The sequence below is a fragment of the Nuphar pumila genome, chromosome 2 (genome assembly GCF_984573655.1).
Source record: "Nuphar pumila chromosome 2, dmNupPumi1.hap1.1, whole genome shotgun sequence".
Lineage (NCBI taxonomy): Eukaryota > Viridiplantae > Streptophyta > Magnoliopsida > Nymphaeales > Nymphaeaceae > Nuphar > Nuphar pumila.
Window position 1 is genome coordinate 16127940 of NC_143250.1, and position 21988 is coordinate 16149927.

The 21988-nt window shown below is 38.7% G+C and overlaps 1 protein-coding gene across 1 annotated transcript; it reads left to right on the forward strand.

Moving 5' to 3' along the window:
* The first annotated feature begins 1383 nt into the window (after positions 1-1383).
* Positions 1384-21725, forward strand: LOC149844877 (reticulon-like protein B8). Its single transcript, XM_089995339.1, has 6 exons — positions 1384-1467; positions 4553-4755; positions 4841-5021; positions 5145-5277; positions 5883-5952; positions 21315-21725. Exons 2-6 carry the CDS (start codon positions 4572-4574, stop codon positions 21482-21484), a joined length of 738 nt encoding a protein of 245 aa, XP_089851465.1. The 5' UTR covers positions 1384-1467; positions 4553-4571; the 3' UTR covers positions 21485-21725.
* Positions 21726-21988: the final 263 nt, after the last annotated feature.

Here is a 21988-nt window from a genome sequence, read left to right on the forward strand (position 1 = left end):
GAACCCATTTAAGCCAAACCCGAACCCGCCTAAGAAGCGGGTTGGTGGGTCATGTCAGATTTTGCCACCCCTACCTCAGATCCTCCTATCTCAAATCCAAGGGTATCAAATGCAGCCTAAGTTTTTAAAAACTGAGCAGATTCAGTGTTCGGGGCAGAACACCTTATAAGGTGTTATGCCTAACCAGGGGGACCCACGTAGTGGCTGCCCTTATTAGAAAGGTGGGACCAGAGTGTATCACACACCTCATCCCCCCAGGGATGTCAATAGTTGGATTCGGGTCAAATTTAGACATTATCGAATCCGACTCAATCAGATCTCACCAAATTGGATTTGGATTCAGGTTTGGAGTAGGATGAAAAGATTGAATCCGAATCTGATTAGATTAAAACCCAATCTTTACACTTTATCAGAATTGGATCTTCATTGGATTTAGGTTTTAATCAGATTCAGATGCAGATTTCAATAAAAAATTAATACTGAATCTGAATCCCATTCTTAATTGGATCTGGATTTAGATACTGAATCCGACTAATCAGTTTCGAATTCGGGTCAAATATCAGGTTACATTGGAGCAGTTGGCATCCCTATTTCCCCATTCTCCACCCTCCTCCCCCAATTAAAAGGGGCGAACCCAACAGTAGACCTTGCCTCCCGTATTAAAAGCTGAGAAGTATGCACAATTGTCAAGGACCACGACTCCACAACCTTGCCCTTGTAACAAGGGCGCCTAAACATGTCCAGACAGACAGGTACAACCGATAGTTGCCAATGAAGTACCAACGGGGGCTTCGCTTATCTGGTAGAAGCAGCTGTGCACGCCACCTTGTGTTGGGACTTTGCAGGTTCAAAACCCAATGATATAGTGTAATTGGTAGGGTAAAAAACTAATTTGTAATTTCCAATGAAGTGGAGCATGTGTAGACGGGCGAGAAGGAGAGAACTGACCCAATGTTATTGGAAGCGGGTCCATTTAATGAAACCCAGGTCCATCTCGATCCTTGAGTGAGTCCAACTAATTGAGGTCGGGTTCCCAAACGGGAGCTGAAAGCTAGGGATACAATGGATCGGGAAAAAACAGGTCCCGGACCTATTTGGACTGAGGATAGGACTTATGCTTTCTCCACCCCTCATTCAGTATGAGAGTGGACCGAAAAAAAAAAAGGAGTCAGCCGTTGGGACTGAGGATGGAGGACAAACTAGGATGAAGGCTGGGATAGAGGTTAAAATCAAAACCCGTGACAGGGATGGACAGAATTTTGAGACGGGCCTGCCCCCGCCCCAGGTCCACTGCCATACCGGGACAATCAGGTCAAATTTTTTAAACAGTGGAGGGTTGGAAGCAAGAGATCGTCTCCCTCCATTTTATTCCTTCTTTCCCACACGCCATCAAGCACTTCATCTCTCACCTCTCCAAATTCACGTTTTTCCCTTCATTCATTCATTCTCTCTCTCTCTCTCTTCACGGTGAGTCTTGTAGCCTCTCTTACTTTGTTCACTGCATTTTTTTTTATAGATATAACTTTTTTTTAATCTTAAAAGGGTACGTACACATTTTTGAACATTCGTACGCGAAGAATAAAAAAATTTCACATTTTAAATTTCTCCAATATTTTGAAAAAAATTCTGAAATTTCCCTTTCTTCTTCGTCCTTTATTTTTCTAGTACGGGGGGAGTGGTAGGGTTTGAATCCTACATGAAGCTGTGATTTTGATTGCTTCTTTGTTGTTTTTTTTTTTGTGTGTGTGTGTGTGTTTCTCTTGCTGTGTTGGAACTGAAAAATCTGTAAAGATTAGGGAAGGCGAGGGATTCGAGTTGAGACTTAGTGGATCTTCGTCTTCTGTATCTTTCTTTTTCTCGTGAAGCTTGGTTCACTCGAGCAGAAGGCCAAGATTTAATTTGGGTCTGAATCCCACTGGAAATCGTGCTGATTTTTGCGTTTTCTTTGACATTTTTGCGTCTGCGTTTTTGTTTCAGCTGAAAGTGTGAGGATAAGCTGTCAAACTGGCATTTTCATCGGATGCACACTGCCGAAGATTTCCTTTTCCTTGTTTGTTTCAAAAAAGAAAAAAGAAAAAAGAAAAAAAGATCTCTTTTTCCTCGTGATTGGAATTTGATTTTTGCCAAAAAAACTTGGATTTTCAAAGCGGAAGGTGAAACTACAGGCTTGAATCTTATGAAACTTGTTACCTATATAAGGCCTTCATCATATAAAAAAACAGTACAATTTTTTTTTAACTGAAAGAATAAAAACGTATTATCGACTGTGTTGTTATTTTTTTTGGATAATCTAAAGGAAAAGCCCCATCACCGACCGAACATTGGCTTGATAAAACTCTTGAGGTCCTCCTGCCCACCTGGATGTATACCCAGCTTCAACCTTGCGGCAAGGGACGCAGGTTTGGAACTTGTGATGTCCTGTCAACTTGGTAACATTCCCATGTTACTCCTACCAGATGAGCTGAGCCATTGTGGGTTTCATTTGTTATTCTTTTAGACGAATGGAAGGGGGCCATAATCCCCATCGCTTTTCTATAGAGAAAAAGTATTAGATGCATTACGCCCTTTTTTCTTTATTCCCTTGTTACTCTTTTTGCAAATTTCAGCTAAGGATGAAATAGACGAGCCTAACCTTGAAGAGTCAGACAAAACGATCATATACCCAAGAGAAGTCATCGTCTTTTGTGACTTTGGAACTTCTAATTTGTTTGTCTGGTCCTGTGTTTGTGTGCGGTAAATTCACACTCGAGCCGTAATAGTTTTTTTTTCCCTTCGTTTTCGTCTTCGATCTTTATTTGAGCTCAATACTAACAGCGTAAGGCTAAGAGCTGGGGTTAGAAGCAGGTGCTTCCTAGAACTTTTTCTTTTTTGCTTTTTTTCACCTTGAAGCTACTGAAGATCATATTATTTTAAGTAGAACGAGAAGAACTTTTGCTTGAATCGTACAAAATGTTATAAATATTATGGTTTCTGTTATTTGTTGTATATCATTTAGTAACATTATTTACAGTAGCTTTCAATCTTCATCTTAAGTAAACAGAGAATCATATGGGCAGAGTGTGACGTTGAAATGTATAAATTTCAATGTTGTTCGACCTTGTGAACATCGAGTTTGCTTCTGTTTTTATTGGTACCTTTTGGTTTGAGTTGGGAAATTGAAACTATATAATGATTATGTGGAATTAGGAGTTGAACCACATGGACTTTATGTAGTTTCTAAATAGGTGGACCCAGAATTTCTTTTCTGTAATGCATTGGACTGTTACAAATTCTTCGTGTATGATGTATTTACTGCTTTGTAGTTGTACAAGTTGTTGAAGTCTTCACCTGAATGATTTAGAAAGTGAATTGTTTTGGAGGTGTGTCAGGGTAGGCAGTAAAGCTTTGCACTTGAAATCAAGCATGAGATGTCTTGCATTGGGTCAGTAGTTTCCCAGTTCCACTGATTACTGATCTTTTTTTGGTTGGGGTTTCAACCATTAGGTATAGATTAGTGCCGGACTCAAATCAGCAATCAGATGCCAGATCAAAAGGCACAACCCTTTTATTTAATTAGTATCGAAATTTCCTGGCACAAACCATTGTTCTCTGATTTACATTCTTTTCTATGAATCTGCTTCAGAGTTTGCCATATTACATAACACTGCTCATATGACAGTCGGCATTGAAGTTTTTGGTATGAAATTGTCGTTGAGGGTGGCAAGAATGACAAATTTACTTGTATTATAGAAGTAAAAAAAGAGTTTAATTTTCTTTTATAACGAAAGCTTTTGTTTAAGTTTTCTTGTTTCACAATATGAGGAAAAGACTAATTTAAAAATGATCACGAGTGCAACTCTGTCATGGGAATTTAAGTCAAATTTATATTATGATGTTATTTTATTTTCAGCAGATAGAATGTAAAATGTGCTTTTCCATTCAAGGCTGGCATTTTGCTTCTCCTGTTACATCTTTTAGTGAGTTTGGTGTTCATGCCTGGAAGTCTGATTGATCCGAATGGATGAGTGAAACATGATATTACTTTGTGAGATACCATTCTATTTGGGTTACAATCATCTCCCTTCAAAAAGAAACCCTCATAAGTTTCATTTTCGCATGGGGGCTGAAAGATTTGCAGCTGCTTATTTCAGAGTTTGGAGTTATCATAGGTCAACTTTCTTTGATTACAATATGGTTTCATAGGCCACCTTTTTCTTTGTTTTATTTTTTCTGTTACTAAGCATTCTAAGTAACAAGTCTGCTGAAGCAGCTTCAGAGGCTCACGGAAATGATTTCCCACCTTGTCTGTTCAGGGATTTGTTTTTGAATTTGGAATGATCTTGTCCAACTCCCAAGTCTCTGGATCATTAAAAAATGTGGAACCTGTTTGTATTATTGATTGCAAAGGTGATACTTTTATGTCCTGTCCCTTGGTGTTCTTAACCAACACCCCCCCCCCCCCCCCCCCTTCGTTCTTAACATATGCAACGGAAAGCATGTCTTCAAAACTTTTACGTTCTATTAGAAATACTTTCACTGGAACACAACATTTAAATGGATCTTTATTTTATAGTTTAGTTGAAGATTGAAGGATGCCTGAATTCTCGAGCAGTGCGGCTGAGAACATTTTGAATACCTTAGTAGAAACTATTGCAGAGAATGTTCCTAAGAAGAAATCAGTGAGTTTTTTTGAGCAAGATACTTCAATAAAAGCTCAGTTTAATAGACTATTTGGACGTGAGAAGCCAATCCATAAGCTCTTGGGGGGTGGTAAATGTAAGCTGCTTTTCCTATTTTTATTATCTACCCTAGTTATCCTACTGATCTTTTACTTGTCCTTTTATCTTTGCTGAATGAATAGCTGCGGATGTATTATTGTGGAGGAACAAAAAGATCTCTGCTGGGGTTCTGACTGGTGCTACAGCTATTTGGATTCTATTCGAATGGCTAAATTATCACTTGCTATCACTCATTTGCTTTGCACTGGTCATTGGCATGTGCGTTCTGTTTCTATGGTCTAATGCTTCTGGACTGGTTAACAGGTAATGACATTTTGTATTGTTATCATTATTGCTGTCATCATCATCACCACTATCATTATTTAAGTATTTTGACATCTCAACAGAAGCATAATGCTATTTTATTTACTTATTTTATCTTCACAGGTCTCCACCTCGTGTTGTTTTGCCTGAGGAGATATTTGTCAATATAGCTGTTTCTATTGGAGCTGAAGTTAACCAGTTTTTGAGGTTTCTTCAAAATGTTGCATCTGCAAGAAACTTGAAGCAGTTTATTCTGGTATAGTACTTGGTCTGCATGCTAAACCTTTTCTAGGTGATGGATATGTGCACATAGTAGCATTTTAGATATGCTTTCTCTTTTTTAAGTTGCTTTATTCAGCCATTCAAGGAAGGGACAACTCAAGATGGACTTTTCCTTTTTAGTTGAAATGAGTGCATTGACAGGGACAAATTGGGTAAACCTGATGCCTAATCACATTGTACATGAATGGCTCTCTGGATTATTTTCCTCGTTCTGTTAAAGTTGGACTGCTTCTATATTTTTGGTAATGTGTATCTCTAAGTAATATTTCTTTTGTATTTTTGTCTAAAATAACCTGCTCTTGATGAACATCTCTCATTATGTGATCATCTGACTTGGAACAATGCTTCCTCTGACTTTATGGTGGTTACTTGGAATGAGTTTCTTCTATTAAATTTCCGTTATCTCCAGTGAGGCTGCTTAGAGTTGTTGGCTGGGCAACATGTTTGTGTCTGAGGATATAGTGCGCATTCTTACATTTTACTGATTAATGTTTTCCATAGATCTTTTATTTGCTGTTACCTTTGATGTCAATGTACCATACCTCTTAATTATGCAAATCTGAAAAAATCTTGTCTTAGGTTGTTGCAAGCTTGTGGGCTGCTGCTATAATTGGAAGCTGGTGTGATTTTATTACTGTAGTTTATATAGGTAAGACCCTTTTCCCTCATGTAAACTTGCTATATTTAGTGAGTCTTCAAAAAATTATTTTATATATCCATGCTATTTTCAATAAGCTCTCTCTCGTCTAGCACATGTTTGTTGGTGATGACTATGGTGTTTTTTCTCCTTTTCATACATGAGACATCTCTCTCTCTCTCTCTCATATCTATGGTGTTTTTTCTCCTTTTCATACATGAGACATCTCTCTCTCTCTCATATTTAACTCCACTATTATCTTGGGGCTTATTACCATGCAAGCTGAATTAAATCAATGGCCCTACAAGATGGATGCAGATGTGAGATGGAGGCTCTAAGGTTGATATTTCATTTGTATACCAGTCTTAGCAATTAGGTGCATGAGGCCATCACACATTGTTCTTGGTGTACATGATTTATTTCGACCCTGAGTTGGCATTTGACATGTCCTGACTTGGTGCTGTGCGAATTTATGAGTTTCAACTTCCTGCTCTTATGTACATAGCTCTAGTTTCTCACTAACAATGACCTGAGCCATGATCAGGACCTATTTATAAACCTTGTGTTGCTTTACGTTCTCTTTTTCTCATCTTTTCTTTAGTGTTTTAACTTTTAAGTGAGTCAAGCATCTCAACTCTGTCCTATATTAAGTCCTACTGTTAGGCTATTCCTAAATTCATAAGATATCTTAAACTGGGTTCTTGGTTGTATGTGTTTGCTCAAGGTGGTTGAAATGCTGCTCCGTGTTAATTCTCTAGTCACTGATGGTGGTGTTCTAGTCATCCTGAAGCTGGTGCCTGAACTTAAGTTGCTTGACTGTTGGGTTTTGTGTGTATAGATTAATCCTTAATGCAGGCTGAGGATTCCAAGTTCATTAGTTACTATTAGTATAGAAAGTGCTTAAATTCTTGTTTAAAAACAGGGTGGGATGAGTACATAAATCCCAGCCTTGCTGAACATGCAAGCTGCTATTTCAGTTCGTATCAGGTTGTTTACGGCTTCATATATTTCCATCTGATTCAGTTGGGTTGCTGATTACCAATCTTTAGGATATTGTTGAACTCATATTGCATATTCTGTGCCATTCCGCATTACTTCCATTCCAACCTACTTTCTACCTCTTAAACCTTGCTTCTATACTAATAATAACAATAATAATAATATTATTATTAGGAAGAAAATTTTCAGACACCTAAATTTTTAGTGATCATAAAAAGCATATCTAAGTTTTAGAAATTGTTAGAAAAAGCAAACTTTTGCACTGTTAATTAATTTTTTATAAATTCAACTTGATGTTATCAATAGGTTGAATTAATAGGTTAAATTTACTAATTTACCCTCAAATCTCTACTTCCCTCTTTGTTAGCTTTCTCAGGTGCATTATTTTCCACATACACCGCTCTTTCCTACCTACCCAAGCCTCTATTACCAAAGTTGCTGTTCGGCAAGCTTTTTCTCTTCTCTTCCTCCATCTCTTATGACTCCCATCAAGGGCTTCTCCCTCCATCCCTTATGACATTGATGTAGGAGTGGAACGGAAGACCTGGGTCCATAAGGGTCTATTTGGATCTATTTTTATTTTGGACCTTTATTTGCTATTTTCGATATTTTGTATTTGTATCATTATATCGGATCCACACATTTTATGATAGTTTTAATCTTATTAGAAGGTTATCTTGGAAGGAAGTTTGTTTTGATTAGATTAGGAAAATCTTCTTCTTTAAAAGGAGAGATCTAATTGTTAATTCAGATTTGAGGTGAGTTAAATCCAAGTCATTTCAATTTCCATTTATTTCCAGCTTTTTCCCTGCTTTCCTAGATAAAGTTAAATAATTTTAGGTTAATCATAGTTGTAGATGTAGTTTGGTAGATCTTCAATCATAAATCTAGCGATCTTTCTTCATTGACTTCATGAATTTCTTTCATTTGATGCTTCTTGAAAGGGTGCTCTTGATTATCATATGCTCTATTGTACGAAGTGTCTTTAGAATCTTCAATATCATCACTACTTGAGAACTTGTAAATAGAGCTATCAAAACATTACAACTATACACATATATATCGTAAAATATAAAAAGATTTTACAATTAGCTATATATATATATTATGGAGAGGATGGCCTAACATGCCAAATATACAATATATAGAAAAATATTTAATAAGACAATTTAACAATTTTCAAAATTATTTAAGGTAGGAAAAACACATTAATTTTTCAAAACACAATAGTCATTGAGAGTCTTACTTCAATAGATAATTTTAAGAAATCATAGTTCTTAATTCATAAGAGAACATAATTACATATATAAAAGGAAAGAAATGCATGCACAAAATATCTCAAAAATAGCTCATAAATCATTAATTACTTTAAACATTAATGAAAACATGCATTATTCAAAGTCAATACACACATATATTTATCATGAGAAACATAATAATGCATAAAAGACATGAAATATGGTTTTTTCAAACAACATCAATAAGTAACTCACAAAGGAGAGTAACTCATAAAATACCACGAAGGAGAGTAAATTTTTCATAGATAGATTTTCTTTTAAGAACAAAACATTTTTACACAGCAGAAGATATAATGATTCAAATCATTCAATAATGATCAAGACAAGTACGACAAACATGAATTAATCAACTATTTCATTTCTAGAAGCAATATTAACCATATAACTAATGTATATATAAATGAGTCATGTAATAGTTTAAAATTAATGAAAAAATCACTCATGAATGAAGTACAAGAAAACCTTTCAAAAGAAAACAACTTATGAAAGATATGAGCGAAAGATAAATATGAACCAACTAAGGGCATACAAAAGCAAAATTCAGTGTGCACAATCACAAGTCCACTAGGGACAACACAAAAAACTAACAAAGGGCTTACAACAAATATAAAAATAAAGGATTTTATTGATAATATGCTTAGCAAAAAGCATTAATTATGCAAAACACGCAAGATAACTAATCATGGAACAAATTTGAAATATCTTTAATCATGCAATTAAAGCATATTCAATGCAAAATGTATGAAAATATTTCAATAACTGTTTCCCATATAAGAGCAAATTAGTGATTTTTTTTAGAAATTTTATGGAGAGATTTAAAAATCCCACAAATATACAAATATAAAGAAATGATATTTTGCAAACCTTAATAATAGTTCGACCACCACAAGCAATTTACCTCACTCAACCTCTATACCTCAAAATTCAAGTTATCAACTGCTAGAACAATATATCAGTTACTATGCCACTTATGCACTTAACAAATACAAAAAAAGTTTGAACAATATCTCTTGTCTACATAAAATGACACTTAAATAAGAGGCAAACCTCAATATTCAAGTGTATCAGCTACTAGAACAAGAGCATAGTACAAACACAAAAAAAATGCAAATAACCAATGAGTGCTCATAACTCACTACAAAAAATCACATTTCTTGTCTACATAAAATGACACTTAAATAAAAGACAAATCTCAATATTCAAGTGTATCAACTACTAGAACAAGAGCATAAAAAATACACAAAAAAAGTGAATAATCAATGGGTGCACATAACTCACCACAAAAAAATAACATCTCTTGTCTACATAAATTGACACTTAAATAAGAGGCATGATAATAGAAAGCACACAAGGAAAGGGGGCTTGTAATAAAAAACAAACTAATGTCATAAAGAAGAATTGGGGTATCAATTTTAACAATCTTTCGAAACTCCACAGTTTCAAAATAGATAGTTGTCACAAATAAACATAATTATAAGCATCCAATATAATAATAATAATGGCCAAATAAACAAATGAGTGAAACAACACACTCATAGAACCAAAGATCAAACAACTGTCAGTTAGAACCGAAGTATAAGCCAACAATCTAAACTGACAAAAAATGAGGTGCACACAACTCACCCCAACAATCATTTATGGTTCAACAAAGATAACATGGATCCAGAGGCCAATCAATTATCAATCAAACCCAAGACAAGTGTTAACATGACACTCATAAACTTGAGAATCTAGACTGATAAGTTGACATGAGGTGCACACATAACTCACCTCAACGGCTAACTCTGACCCAACAATAGCAATGCCAAAACTAAAATGATGCATCATAGAAAAATCTGTGATGAACAAAAAACAATGTCATAAGAAGGCAAAAAATACTCAAATAAAACAATTTTTAAATACGTGAGTTCATATAAAAGTACCGATTTGAAAAAATAAAGCTTCAAATCAAATCCAATAAAGGTAGATAAAAACTTAGAATGAATATAGTGCAATAATATGCACAACAATATGTCAATTGATGCAATCATATGTAATGCAATTATATGCAATACAAACAAACTACATAAAGAGATAACTCAATCTAGATTATAAGTCTATCATGAGACAACAATGGCATATAACATTATGCCAAAACATATATAGATATTCTTAAAGAACCATATATAAGCAAATAACATATATAACCTATGTCACATGGGTGCGGGGATTCGGCACTTCCAAAAAACCCGGGTGCGGGGGTGCGGCAGGGGCAAAAATGTATATATATATATATATATATATATATATATATATATATATATATATATATATATATATATATATATATATATATATATATATATATATATATATATATATATATAAGGGGGGTTCGGGGGTTCCCCCCGGCGCGGGTCCCCTGCGCGCTATGGTTGCTCGCGGAGAGGCACACTGCAGTAGCAGGAAGGTGCGCGGAGTTCGGATCAGCGAAGGCGACGACGCGCGGACGAAGGGAGGTTTCTCGACAGCGGAATCTGCTGCGCGCGTTGCGTGCGGTGCGCGATGCTGGGGAGGTTCTCCGCTTGGAACCCGTTAGGCGCGCGGAAGGCGCGTGCGGTGAAGGCGGGGCCGGTGCGTGTCACGAAGGCCGAGAGCGAGCAGTCGTGCGGAGGGTTGCGCGTGGTGACAGGGAAGGCCGTGCGCCGGGTGGGCGTCCTGGTGGTGCGTGATGGGGGAAAACTCCTTGGTAAGGGCGTGCGAGGGGAGCTGCGAATGAGAGGCAAGGCGCGGCGAGGGCCTGTGAGCAAGGAGGGTCCTTCGCGGGGCGTACTGCTCTGCACGCGCGAGGGTCTTGCGGATGGAGGGGTGGGGGGGTGGAGTGCCGCGCTGCGGAGGCTGGCGCGCCACTGGCGAAGGTGGAAGGGAGTTGCTGAGACAGGCAGGCGTCCCACGCCTTGACTTGCTGCTGCCGCCGCTGAGGAAGGCAGTTCCGGGGTTGCGTTCCACGCGACCTCGGCCGGCCAGGGGAAAGAACCACGTCCCCTTGGCTACTCGCTGAGCGAGTCCCAGAAATCCGACGTCGAGAACCACGCGACCGTCGGCCGGCTGAAGGGAGAGCCACGCCCTTCAGCTACTCACTGTGTGAGTCCGGCTCCGAGCTTACGCCTGCAGGAGCGTGAGGGAATAAGGAAGAGAAAAGGGCAACTCGAAGGTGCATCAGTTCCAAAATTCCATGCCATTCTTTCTTCAACTAGGAAGGCTTATAGCCTTTACAAAAACGGGCTCCCATGGCTGGGGCGCCCAAAACAAAAAAGAAGAGCCCCAACGGCTCTCTGAATCAAACAGGTCCCCTGCACACTGTGCAGGGGTCAGTACCCAGGTGCTCGGCAATGGGCGCCTGCCTTGCCACAAAAGGCCCCTGCGGCGCACCTGCCGCAGGGGCTGCTGAAAGCTACCCCCTGCCAAAACCTGCTCTGGCCTCCTGCCAGCGCTCAGTCTCCTGCACAGCTACCTGCACACGCCACCCTTCAACAGCGCACGGTCAACGTCCTGCCTCCTGCACGGTTGCCTGCACACGCCACCCCTACGTTGCGCACAACTTGGGCCTATGCGCACAGTTGGTGCGCTCCTCCTTGTGGGATCGTATCCGCAGCCCATTTCATAGGGAAAATTTTTCTTTAAAAAAAAACAAAAAAAAATGGACCATCCGCAGCCCATTTTATATGGCAAAATAAAAAAAAAACAAAAAAAAAACAAAAAAATGGACCAAAATGACCCTGGGTGCGGTCAACGCACCCAGGGTCGGGTTGACCGCACCCGGTGCCGCACCCGCACCCGCACCCGCGTCGAGTCGCGTCGACGCGGGTGCGGCACCCTGCTAGCCGAGTCCCTGTGACATAGTATATAACTATCACCAACCATGAACCCACTTATATAATGCTAGAAATTTTATCACAATGCAACAAATATAAATTTTCTAAGAAACATGCAATGAAAGGTAACACTTTCAAGCACGAACAAAGTGTCCACCAAAAAGTTGGAAGTGCACAGGCACAAATGCCACTAAGGGCACAATCACAAATGCCACCAAGGGTATACACAAAGAATAAAAAATAATAATCTTATTGAAGCACAATATGCAACAAACTTTTAATGAAATATCAATTTACAAAAAGGAAACCACTAAGGGCTAAGCAACAAGCATACAAGAGTTTTAAAATGCTCAAGAAGTATAAACACAAGAACCCACTAGAAAATATAATGCATAATAGAGAGACACATTTTAATATTATTAAAATATGCATTCGAGTTCGTGATGACAAACTATGCTTATGCCATTCAATAATAATCATAAAGGCTACATATGTAACACCAAAGAAACATCACAATATATTAAAAGTCCCAAAGATAATCTATGTATACGTTAAGAGACACACAATAAAGATATAACATAAATTTTTATATTTTGCAAAACATGAAACACATAAGATTTTAAGAGACCATATATTTTTGCAAAATACATTTTTTTAATATATATATCCATAATCCAAATCATATATTTCATATATCAAAAGACAACAATTTCTACATATTCTAATTTCAAAAGAAAACATTTATTTTTAATATAATCCTTTTAAAACACCTATTATACATATGAAAATAGGAAAACAAAGATATGTATTGGAATGCGAAATCCTTGCCATTCATTAACGCAAATCTTTTTCAAGACCACGATGCCTTGCTCTGATACCATGTCACGAAATAACATAGATCTCAATGCACTCCAAAATGAACTCTAAGAATCAAAATATAATGTGTTTGGACAAAAACATAAGAACCAAAAAATGAAACACAAGAGATGTGAATGAATGAATAATTTCATTAATAAAGAACATTAAAAAATACAAAAGAAAAATACATTTGATCCTCACTACAATACACTTATACTCATAAGACTAAACTACCCATCACTCTTTCAACTCACCCACACCCACACCCACACCCACAATATTTATAAAAAGAAGAGGAGAGGAGAGAGAAAAAGGAGAAAAAGGAGTGCTCTTCTAGTTGCTGGAGACGGTCCAACGACTAGTCTTAGTCAACCTATGTTGACTAAGATACAATATGTAATATATATACATATATATATATATACATATATATATATATATATATATATCTATATATATGCACCAAGATTTTTATAGGTTTTTTAATTTTTTTTCTAAAATTTTACCGTATGGATGCAATCTAGATGTTTGGTTTTATAGAAAGACTCTTAGACTATGTCACAGGGACTCGGCAAAACAGATGCCGCACCCGCGTCGACGCGACGCGACGCGGGATCGCGTGCGGGTGCGGCACCGGGTGCGGTCAACACGACCCTGGGTGCGGTCAACGCACCCAGGGTCATTTTTGTCCACAATTTTGGGCGAAAAAAAAAATTCCCCCCGATGAAAAGGAGGAGGATTAGGACAAATTTTTTTTTTGCCCTAATCTCTCCTCTCTCTCCTCCTGAGCTCGAGCTCTCCCATCGCCGCCTCAGCTCCGTCGCCCCCGGCGCCGCCGCCCCCAGCTCCGCCTCCCAGGCTCCTCCTCTCCTTTCGCAGGTATGTCTCTCACTCTCTTCTTGGGTTGGCTGGGGAGGGGCCGAGCACCCCCCCCCCTCTCTCGGTCTCTTGTTGGGTCGGCAGGGGAGGGGCTGAGCCTCCCCTGCTCCCTCGTTTTTCGGCACAGGAGGGGCCGAGCCCCTCCCCCATCTAGCTCTTTTTTTGGGTCGACAGGGGAGGGGCTGAGCCCCTCCCTTTTATGTTTTTCTTTTTTGGGTCGACAGGGGAGGGGCCGAGCCCCTCCACTTTATGTTTTTCGTTTTTGGGTCGACAGGGGAGGGGCCGAGCCCCTCCCCTTTATGTTTTTCTTTTTTGGGTCGACAGGGGAGGGGCCGAGCCCCTCCCCTTTATGTTTTTTGTTTTTGGGTCGACAGGGGAGGGGCCGAGCCCCTCCCCTTTATGTTTTTCTTTTTTGGGTCGACAGGGGAGGGGCCGAGCCCCTCCCCTTTATGTTTTTCGTTTTTGGGTCGACAGGGGAGGGGCCGAGCCCCTCCCCCATCTGTTTTTTTTTTTGGGTCGACAGGGGAGGGGCTCTTGGCCCCTCCCCTATATGTTTTTTTCTTTGGGTCGACAGGGGAGGGGCCGAGCCCCTCCCCCATCTGTTTTTTGCTTTGTGTCGACAGGGGAGGGGCCGAGCTCCTCCCCCATCTGTTTTTTTTTTGGGTCGACAGGGGAGGGGCCGAGCCCCATTTTTTTTTTCTTTGGGTCGACAGGGGGCCCATCCCCCATCTGTTTTTTTTTTGGGTCGACAGGGGAGGGGACGAGCCCCATCTATTTTTTTTCTTTGGGTCGACAGGGGGCCCCTCCCCCATCTGTGTTTTTTTTTGGGTCGACAGGGGAGGGGCCGATCCCCCCTCGCTCTCGCTCTCTTGTTGGGTTGGCAGGGGAGGGGCTGAGCCCCCCCCCCTTCTCCTGTGTTTTCGAATAAATTTGAAAATTGTAATGTATTTTTTTTTGTGTTTTCAGGATAAAAATGACGGATAAAGGGAAAGGACTTGCGTCATCCTCATCCCAACATGTGAGTTCTGCTGCTAGTTTTGTTGATAGTTGCAGTGGGATTGATGATGTGGGGCCACTATGGATACATGTAGATAAACTTGTAAAAATTGGAGAAGGAGGTGGTGGAAACAAAAGATTTCGATGCAAGCTCTGCGAAAAAGATTTTGTTGGGTCTTACACAAGAGTTAAGGCTCATTTGTTGAAGATACCAAGACATGGCATTTCAGCTTGCAGAAAAGTTGATGAGGCAATGCGAAGGCAATACAAGAAAATACAAGAAGAATATGAGAAGAGAAAGCAATGGCCGATTCTTCTGCACTCAGTGTGCCATTTGCAAGCCACCAAGAAAATGTTAAAAAAAAAAGAAAAGTCAATCTAGGAGGTAGAGGAACGATACAAGCATCATTCAATACATATGGAAGAGAAGAATTGGATAGAAAAGTTGGGAGGTATTTTTATTCTGGTTCACTCCCATTTAATGCGGCTAGAAATCCTTATTGGAAGGATTTAGTAACATCCTTGGCAAATTGTAATTTGAGTGATTATGTGCCTCCAAGTTCAGAAAAAATACGAACCACACTTCTTGCAGAAGAGAGGGCAAACGTGAAGAGGTTGCTAGAAATTAAAAAATATTCATGGGAGCAAAATGGAGTTTCCATTGTGTCTGATGGATGGACAGATATTCAAAGGCGTCCATTAATCAATTTCATTGCTTGTTCGCTTAGTGGCTCAATATTCTTGAAAGCAGTTGATGCATCTGGGGAATATAAAAATGCAGAGTATTTGAAGGGATTGTTTATAGAAGTGATAAAAGAAGTGGGTGATCAGAAAGTGGTACAAATTATTACAGACAACGCTCCGGTTTGTAAAAGTGCAGCGTTGAGTTTGGAGAGTGAGTACCCTCATATTTTTTGGACTCCCTGTGTAGCACACAGCTTAAATCTAGCCCTAAAGAGCATATGCAACCCCAAAGAAGAAGAAAATTCACAAGCATATGCTTTATGTTCATGGATTGAAGATTTAGAAAGAAATGTCAAAAGCATTAGGAATTTTGTTGTTAACCACTATCGTGCTAATGCTATATTTAATAGGCATTCTGATTTAAAATTGTTGAAGGTCGCTGAAACACGTTTTGCGTCCATCATTGTGATGATGAAGAGGATTAAAAGAGTTAAGAATGCTTTGATTAACATGGTGACTGATGAAAATTGGACATTCTATCGTGTTGATGATGATATGAAGGCTCAAGAAATTAAGAAATTCATTCTTGATGATGAGTTTTGGGACAGAGTGGTATACTTCCTTTAATTTACGCAACTTATTTGGGAAATGTTAAGAGAAGTTGATGAGGATGAGCCCATGCTTCACAAAGTTTATGAAATGTGGGATAATATGATTGAAAAAATACAAGCTATAGTTTTCATGCATGAAGAAAAAAATCCTGCATTGGATGATTCAGATTTTTTTAATCATATTCATTCAATTTTAAGTCAGAAGATGGGATAAGAGCAACACTCCTTTGCATTGCATGGCACATTCTCTTAATCCAAAATATTATGCAAATAAGTGGCGGGCTGATGGTATTGGTCGTGTCCCTCCAAATTTAGACCCAGAGCTATCAAGACATAGAAATATGTGTATGACGAGACTTTTTCCAGAAGCATATCTTCTACATCAAGTCACACAAGAGTTTGGAAAATTTTCATCTTCGAGATTATATGCACCGGCATTATTCGCGAGAGAAGAAGATAATATAGATTCTATCACATGGTGGTCAACATTTGGATCAGAAACACCTCTTCTGCAACGTCTTGCATTAAGATTGCTATCGCAGCCTGCTAGTTCATCTTGTTGTGAAAGAAATTGGAGCACATATTCTCAAATCCACAACATGAAGAGAAATAAACTCACCAGCAACCGTGCAAAGGATTTAGTATATGTTCATTCAAATCTTCGATTACTTTCGCGAAGCAATGATGAATACAGGTACTAATTTGCTCTCTTAGTTATTTGATTATTTCTTAGTTTTCATTTAAATATACTTGTATTGTATTTATCATTTTCAAATTGGGTTTATAATGCAGACAAGGAACATCCAAATTTTGGGATGTAAACCCAGAAGAGTGTGACTTCGAGGGAGAACATGAATTCAACGTAATAAACATGGATTTAGCTGAGCCCAGTATTCCTTCTAATGATGCATTTGATGATGAAGAAGAAAATTATTAGCATCCATTACTTCATCAGGATATACTTTGGTATGTAATTTAGTTCTTTTATGCAATACTTATTTGATTGATATTTAGGTCGATTTATGTAATTGCTTTACTTATTTGATTGATAATTTGATATTTAGGTTGATATACTGCATGCATGATGAATCATATTATGAGTTTATGACAATGTTTACTGTTAAATGTTAAACTGTTAAAACTTCAAAATTATATATATATATATATAATTTTTTTTTTACATTTTTGCCCCTGCCGCACCCCCGCACCTGGGTTTTTTGGAAGTGCCGAATCCCCGCACCCGCACCCGCTCCCGCACCCGCACCCATGTGACATAGCTCTTAGATCATCCTATTATGATGTATACGAAGGATCATTTAAGGCTTGAAAATCAATGACTCAGAATTTTCGTAAATATTCAAGCATACAGAATCATATTTCTTGATATGATTACAATGATCGAATAGTCGATTCCAACCAAATGGATCATGCCGAATGCATCTGCAGGGTTAGATTTGCAAAAAACCCTATGAAATTCTTGATTCATAGCAGTTTACAGATTTTGTTGGTTTACATATTTCAGTTTTCCTATATACACATACATATCTATCTATCTATCTATCTATATATATATATATATATACATAAAAATAGTACATCCATTTTAACAGAATCTGCTCTAGCCACCCTACTCCCAGGTGGGGCTCCTTGCTCGAACACTTTCAAGAGTCGTAGATAGCCCGATAGTTTTGCAACTGACAATACCACATTGGAGCAGTCACTGGCCGGTAGACGATCAACCACCAACAATCTGTAGGTTCCCTCAAACTCTTGTTGGCCACCACACTCGTTATCTACCTCCTTACCCACCATCATCATCTTCTTCATTCATATCTTCTCCACCACCACCCTCTTTTCCTTATCCTTATCCACCACGACCACAATCTTCTTCCCTATCCTCTCCCTCCTTGGCCAGAGCCTCGTTACCCACACCTCCTCTCCCTTCTTCTCTACCACCTGCCGGCCCCCAAGGTTCACCACCATCATCCCCATCTCTGCCCTCGTCTTTGCCCCAACCTCATGCCTGTCGAGAGCTCGGCATCGGTTGGACCCCACCAAGTCAACCTCTACTGGTTGGGGCTGGCTACCAAGACACCTACCCACCAGCAGGAAGGGTTCTGAGTCCTCTGCTCTTCCAATGATGGGGGAGGGTGGGTTCAGTCCCTCCTCGATACTCAAGGGCAACCATAACGTCAGGAGCCTAGCCACTGCTCGGACCCTGTCTAACAACCATCCGCTAGACAGGGGCGGCCGGCGGGACCCAACTCCACCAGCAGCAAGTCCTCCCGGCTGTCCGGTAGTCCATGCGGTGGGGATGGGTGGGGCGGTCCCTAACCCTGTTTTCCTCTCTCATTCACCATCGTGTGGAGAGGGGTAGTGTAATAAACCGATTTACTCATGAACCAGTTTGAACTCACATCCTCGCCTTTGCCTCTCTTCCTCAACCTGTTTAAGTTGTCAAAACTGGTTCAAACCTTCATCTGCTTTGATGGACCTTATTTCAATACAATATCAAACCTGCAACCCATCCATCCCAACCGAAAATCGGACTCGAACCCTTATAACGAACCCAAATCCAAACTACTTTCACCCAAACCAACTTCATTGAAATCGAATATCACCCCAAACCCACCGAGTCAAGACCAGACCCAGACCTTAACTAAGCACTCAAAACAAGTACATGTCCCAATATCCAAACATCCACCAAAAACTACAAAGCAATGGTTAGAGTATTGGATGTGTTGAGTATGGTGATAAGTTGGTTCTTCTTGAGTTTGCAGGTCGAGGCATTCCGGATACATTCTTTGATTGGATTTTTGTAATGGAGCTGATCTTCGAGCAACACCAGATCCCAGAGCATCAAAAAGTCCTAGCCATTATTGCTTTTCATGAAGCTGTTAGATGCTGGTGGATGGACATGCAAGTCACTCATGAGTGCAAATGTCTAAAAGAAATGCCAAACTTGATTGAGATGAAGAAATTAATGTGGGTCCAATTTGAAGAACAACCACCCTTCACTCTTGGTCCAAAACTTACCCAAACCCAGTTAGATAATACCCTTTTAGAAGCCAACCCAAATGAACCCTCTCCAAAACCTCCCAAATACCCATATCCAATTATTTTATTTTTGGATCCAAAATCTCTTAATGAGTCCAAATCTCTTATATTGGATCCTTCTAAAGCCATCGTGGACCCTTATGTCCCTATACCCGAAAACCTTACGTTGGACCTAAAACTGAACCCATTGAATCCAATCCAAAACATCCTTCCCATGCCATACCTAACATCCAGATCCAACCCCAACATGTACTCATCTTACCTAAGCTGAACCAGAACCCAGCCCCAATCTTAGACTTGCATGGATCAGTTCAGTATGGGTTCCCACAGTTAGCCATAGATGAGGTTATGTCAGAATGGATCTCTATTTTATCTCAACCCTCTACTCCAAATCCATTTGACCCGTTTCACTTTGGAGGCATCTCATGAGACTATGGATGGTTTGGAAAGAATATTCTTAGATTTGTTATTCCTCTTGGACTAGATTCAACATGATCCCTTCTGTTTCTGGAATAACGTAGAGACAGTTTCATATTGTAGGCCCATAACCCACAAGGTGGAACAGAATTGGAAAAAGCGGAACATGATTTAGATTTGAGGAAAAGTCTTCTCCAACCCAGGGAAAATGATGCACCTGGTCCATTTCAATCTTTATTTGCTATTTTGGATATTTTGTATTTGGATCATTTTATTGGAGCCACACATTTTAGGATATATTTTATCGTTTTAGAAGGTTACCTTAGAAGGAAGTTTGTTTTAATTAGATTAGGAAAATCTTCTTTTTTAAAAGGAGAGATCTAATTGTTTAAAAGAAGGAAATAGTTCATAATCTAGAAAGGAAACATAGAAGATTTTCAGGTAAAAAGGGTACTGGTTTAAGAAATAGGATGATCAAAACCAAATGAGAGAGAGAGAGAGAGAGAGAGAGAGAGAGAGAGAGAGAGAGAGAGAGAGAGAGAGAGAATGGTAATTAAGATGTACACTGAATAATCGAAGGGAACATTGGTTTTCTTTTTCAGATAATGAATGAAGAATTTAGGTATCATTTTAATAATTTCAAAAAATTACTTGTGTTTTTTAATATTTCCAAAAAAGTTAGGTGCTGTTTTAAACACACGCTCACACACACACACACACAAGTATATGTGTTAATATTTGGTGCTATTGAAGGCATTAAACTATTGAATATAACTCACCTTTTTATATATTTTAGATTTTTTTGTCAATCAGACCTTATGGATGTGATCTACAAGGTTTTTTTGGTAGAAAATGAGTTTTGAATCATGTGATTGGAACATTTAAGCAGGTTTTCTTAAGGGTTTCAAAAGCCATTGGCCAACAATGTGATACAATTTTACAATTCAAAAAATCATATTTTTAGATTGAAATCACATGATCCAAGGTTTGATCATTAGCAAACAAACCAAACAAACCATGCTGAACACATCTATCTAGCCAGATTGAGTCAATAAATCCTGAACCTATGATTTCTAGCTAAATAATTCCATGCCTTCAATAGCACCAAATATTAACACTGTGTGTGTGTGTGTGTGTGTGTGTGACGTAATGTAATTCTTAACCACAAGCAATAAAATATCATCTCAAAGCTCAAAATTTTGAATTCAAAATCACTATAGTTAAAATCATTAAATAATAAAACTAAGTTGAAATAAAAATGTAATATAATTGATGACAAATTTTAAAAGAAAAGAAATGCAAGTCAATACAAAACAAATAATCAAAATCATAAATAAAATAAAATGGATAGTTAATAACACAATATTTAATTATATTTTATATTAGTTTGATTGTGTGTATCAAGTGTCCAAGTGTCGTGTTGTGTTTACAGGGGATATACATGCTAAGTGAAATGTATGTATAACATATACCCCTACTATTATTAATTTACCTGTATACATCATCTATATTCTACAGTTGCATTCTTCTGCCAAATTAATGCCAGGATTCTGCTGAGTGCCAAGAGGACAACTTTTTGACTGCATATGACACGTTTTTTTGTTTGTTTTTGAACTCATCTAAAAATACAGAACAGCTTATTAAAACATCAGGAATCTCGCTCCATCTAATGGTTCTGTTCTTTCCATTGAAAGTGTTCATTTCCGTCTTGAATTGAGCAGGGTTTGTTGCTGCCCACACCTTGCCGGTGCTGTACGAAAAATATGAAGATCAAGTAGATGGATTTATTTACAGCGCACTAGGTGAGCTTCAGCGCCATTACAAGAAGTTGGACGCAGGTGTTCTCATCAAAATCCCCAAAGGAAACCTGAAGCCAAAGAAATTTGACTGAAGTACCTTTTCACAATCCTTCCTTTTCTTATCCTTCCCTTTACATCAACCACGTTCTAGTGCTATCTATTTGTGGTCGTGTTATAACTACACCATTTAAAATGGGAAACTGGATTATTGGTCTGTAAAAATCTCTGATCAAACAGAAATTTATCAAATTGGTCCGTCCATCCATGGTGAAATGCTGAATCTTACTGGAACCTGGTGCTATCTATAAAGAGAAAAAGATCAGTTTATGTGATTCTCTACAATGTTATTACCTTTCTGTACCTTTTGCCTCTAGTCAAAACTGCTTAAGGCCACATTTAGATGATGACACGGAAAACTTGGGGTTTTAAAAACTCAGGTTTTGGCAAACCCAACTTGCCCAAAAATCTGGTTGTTTGTTTGGATGACTAAAAACACAAAAGCTTGGTTGTTGGTTGTCCAAAAATGTAAAAAGGAAAAAAAAGTCTGACCATTTTTCAGCCAACCACCGATCAGAAGAGGATTGAACTGGTGTCGT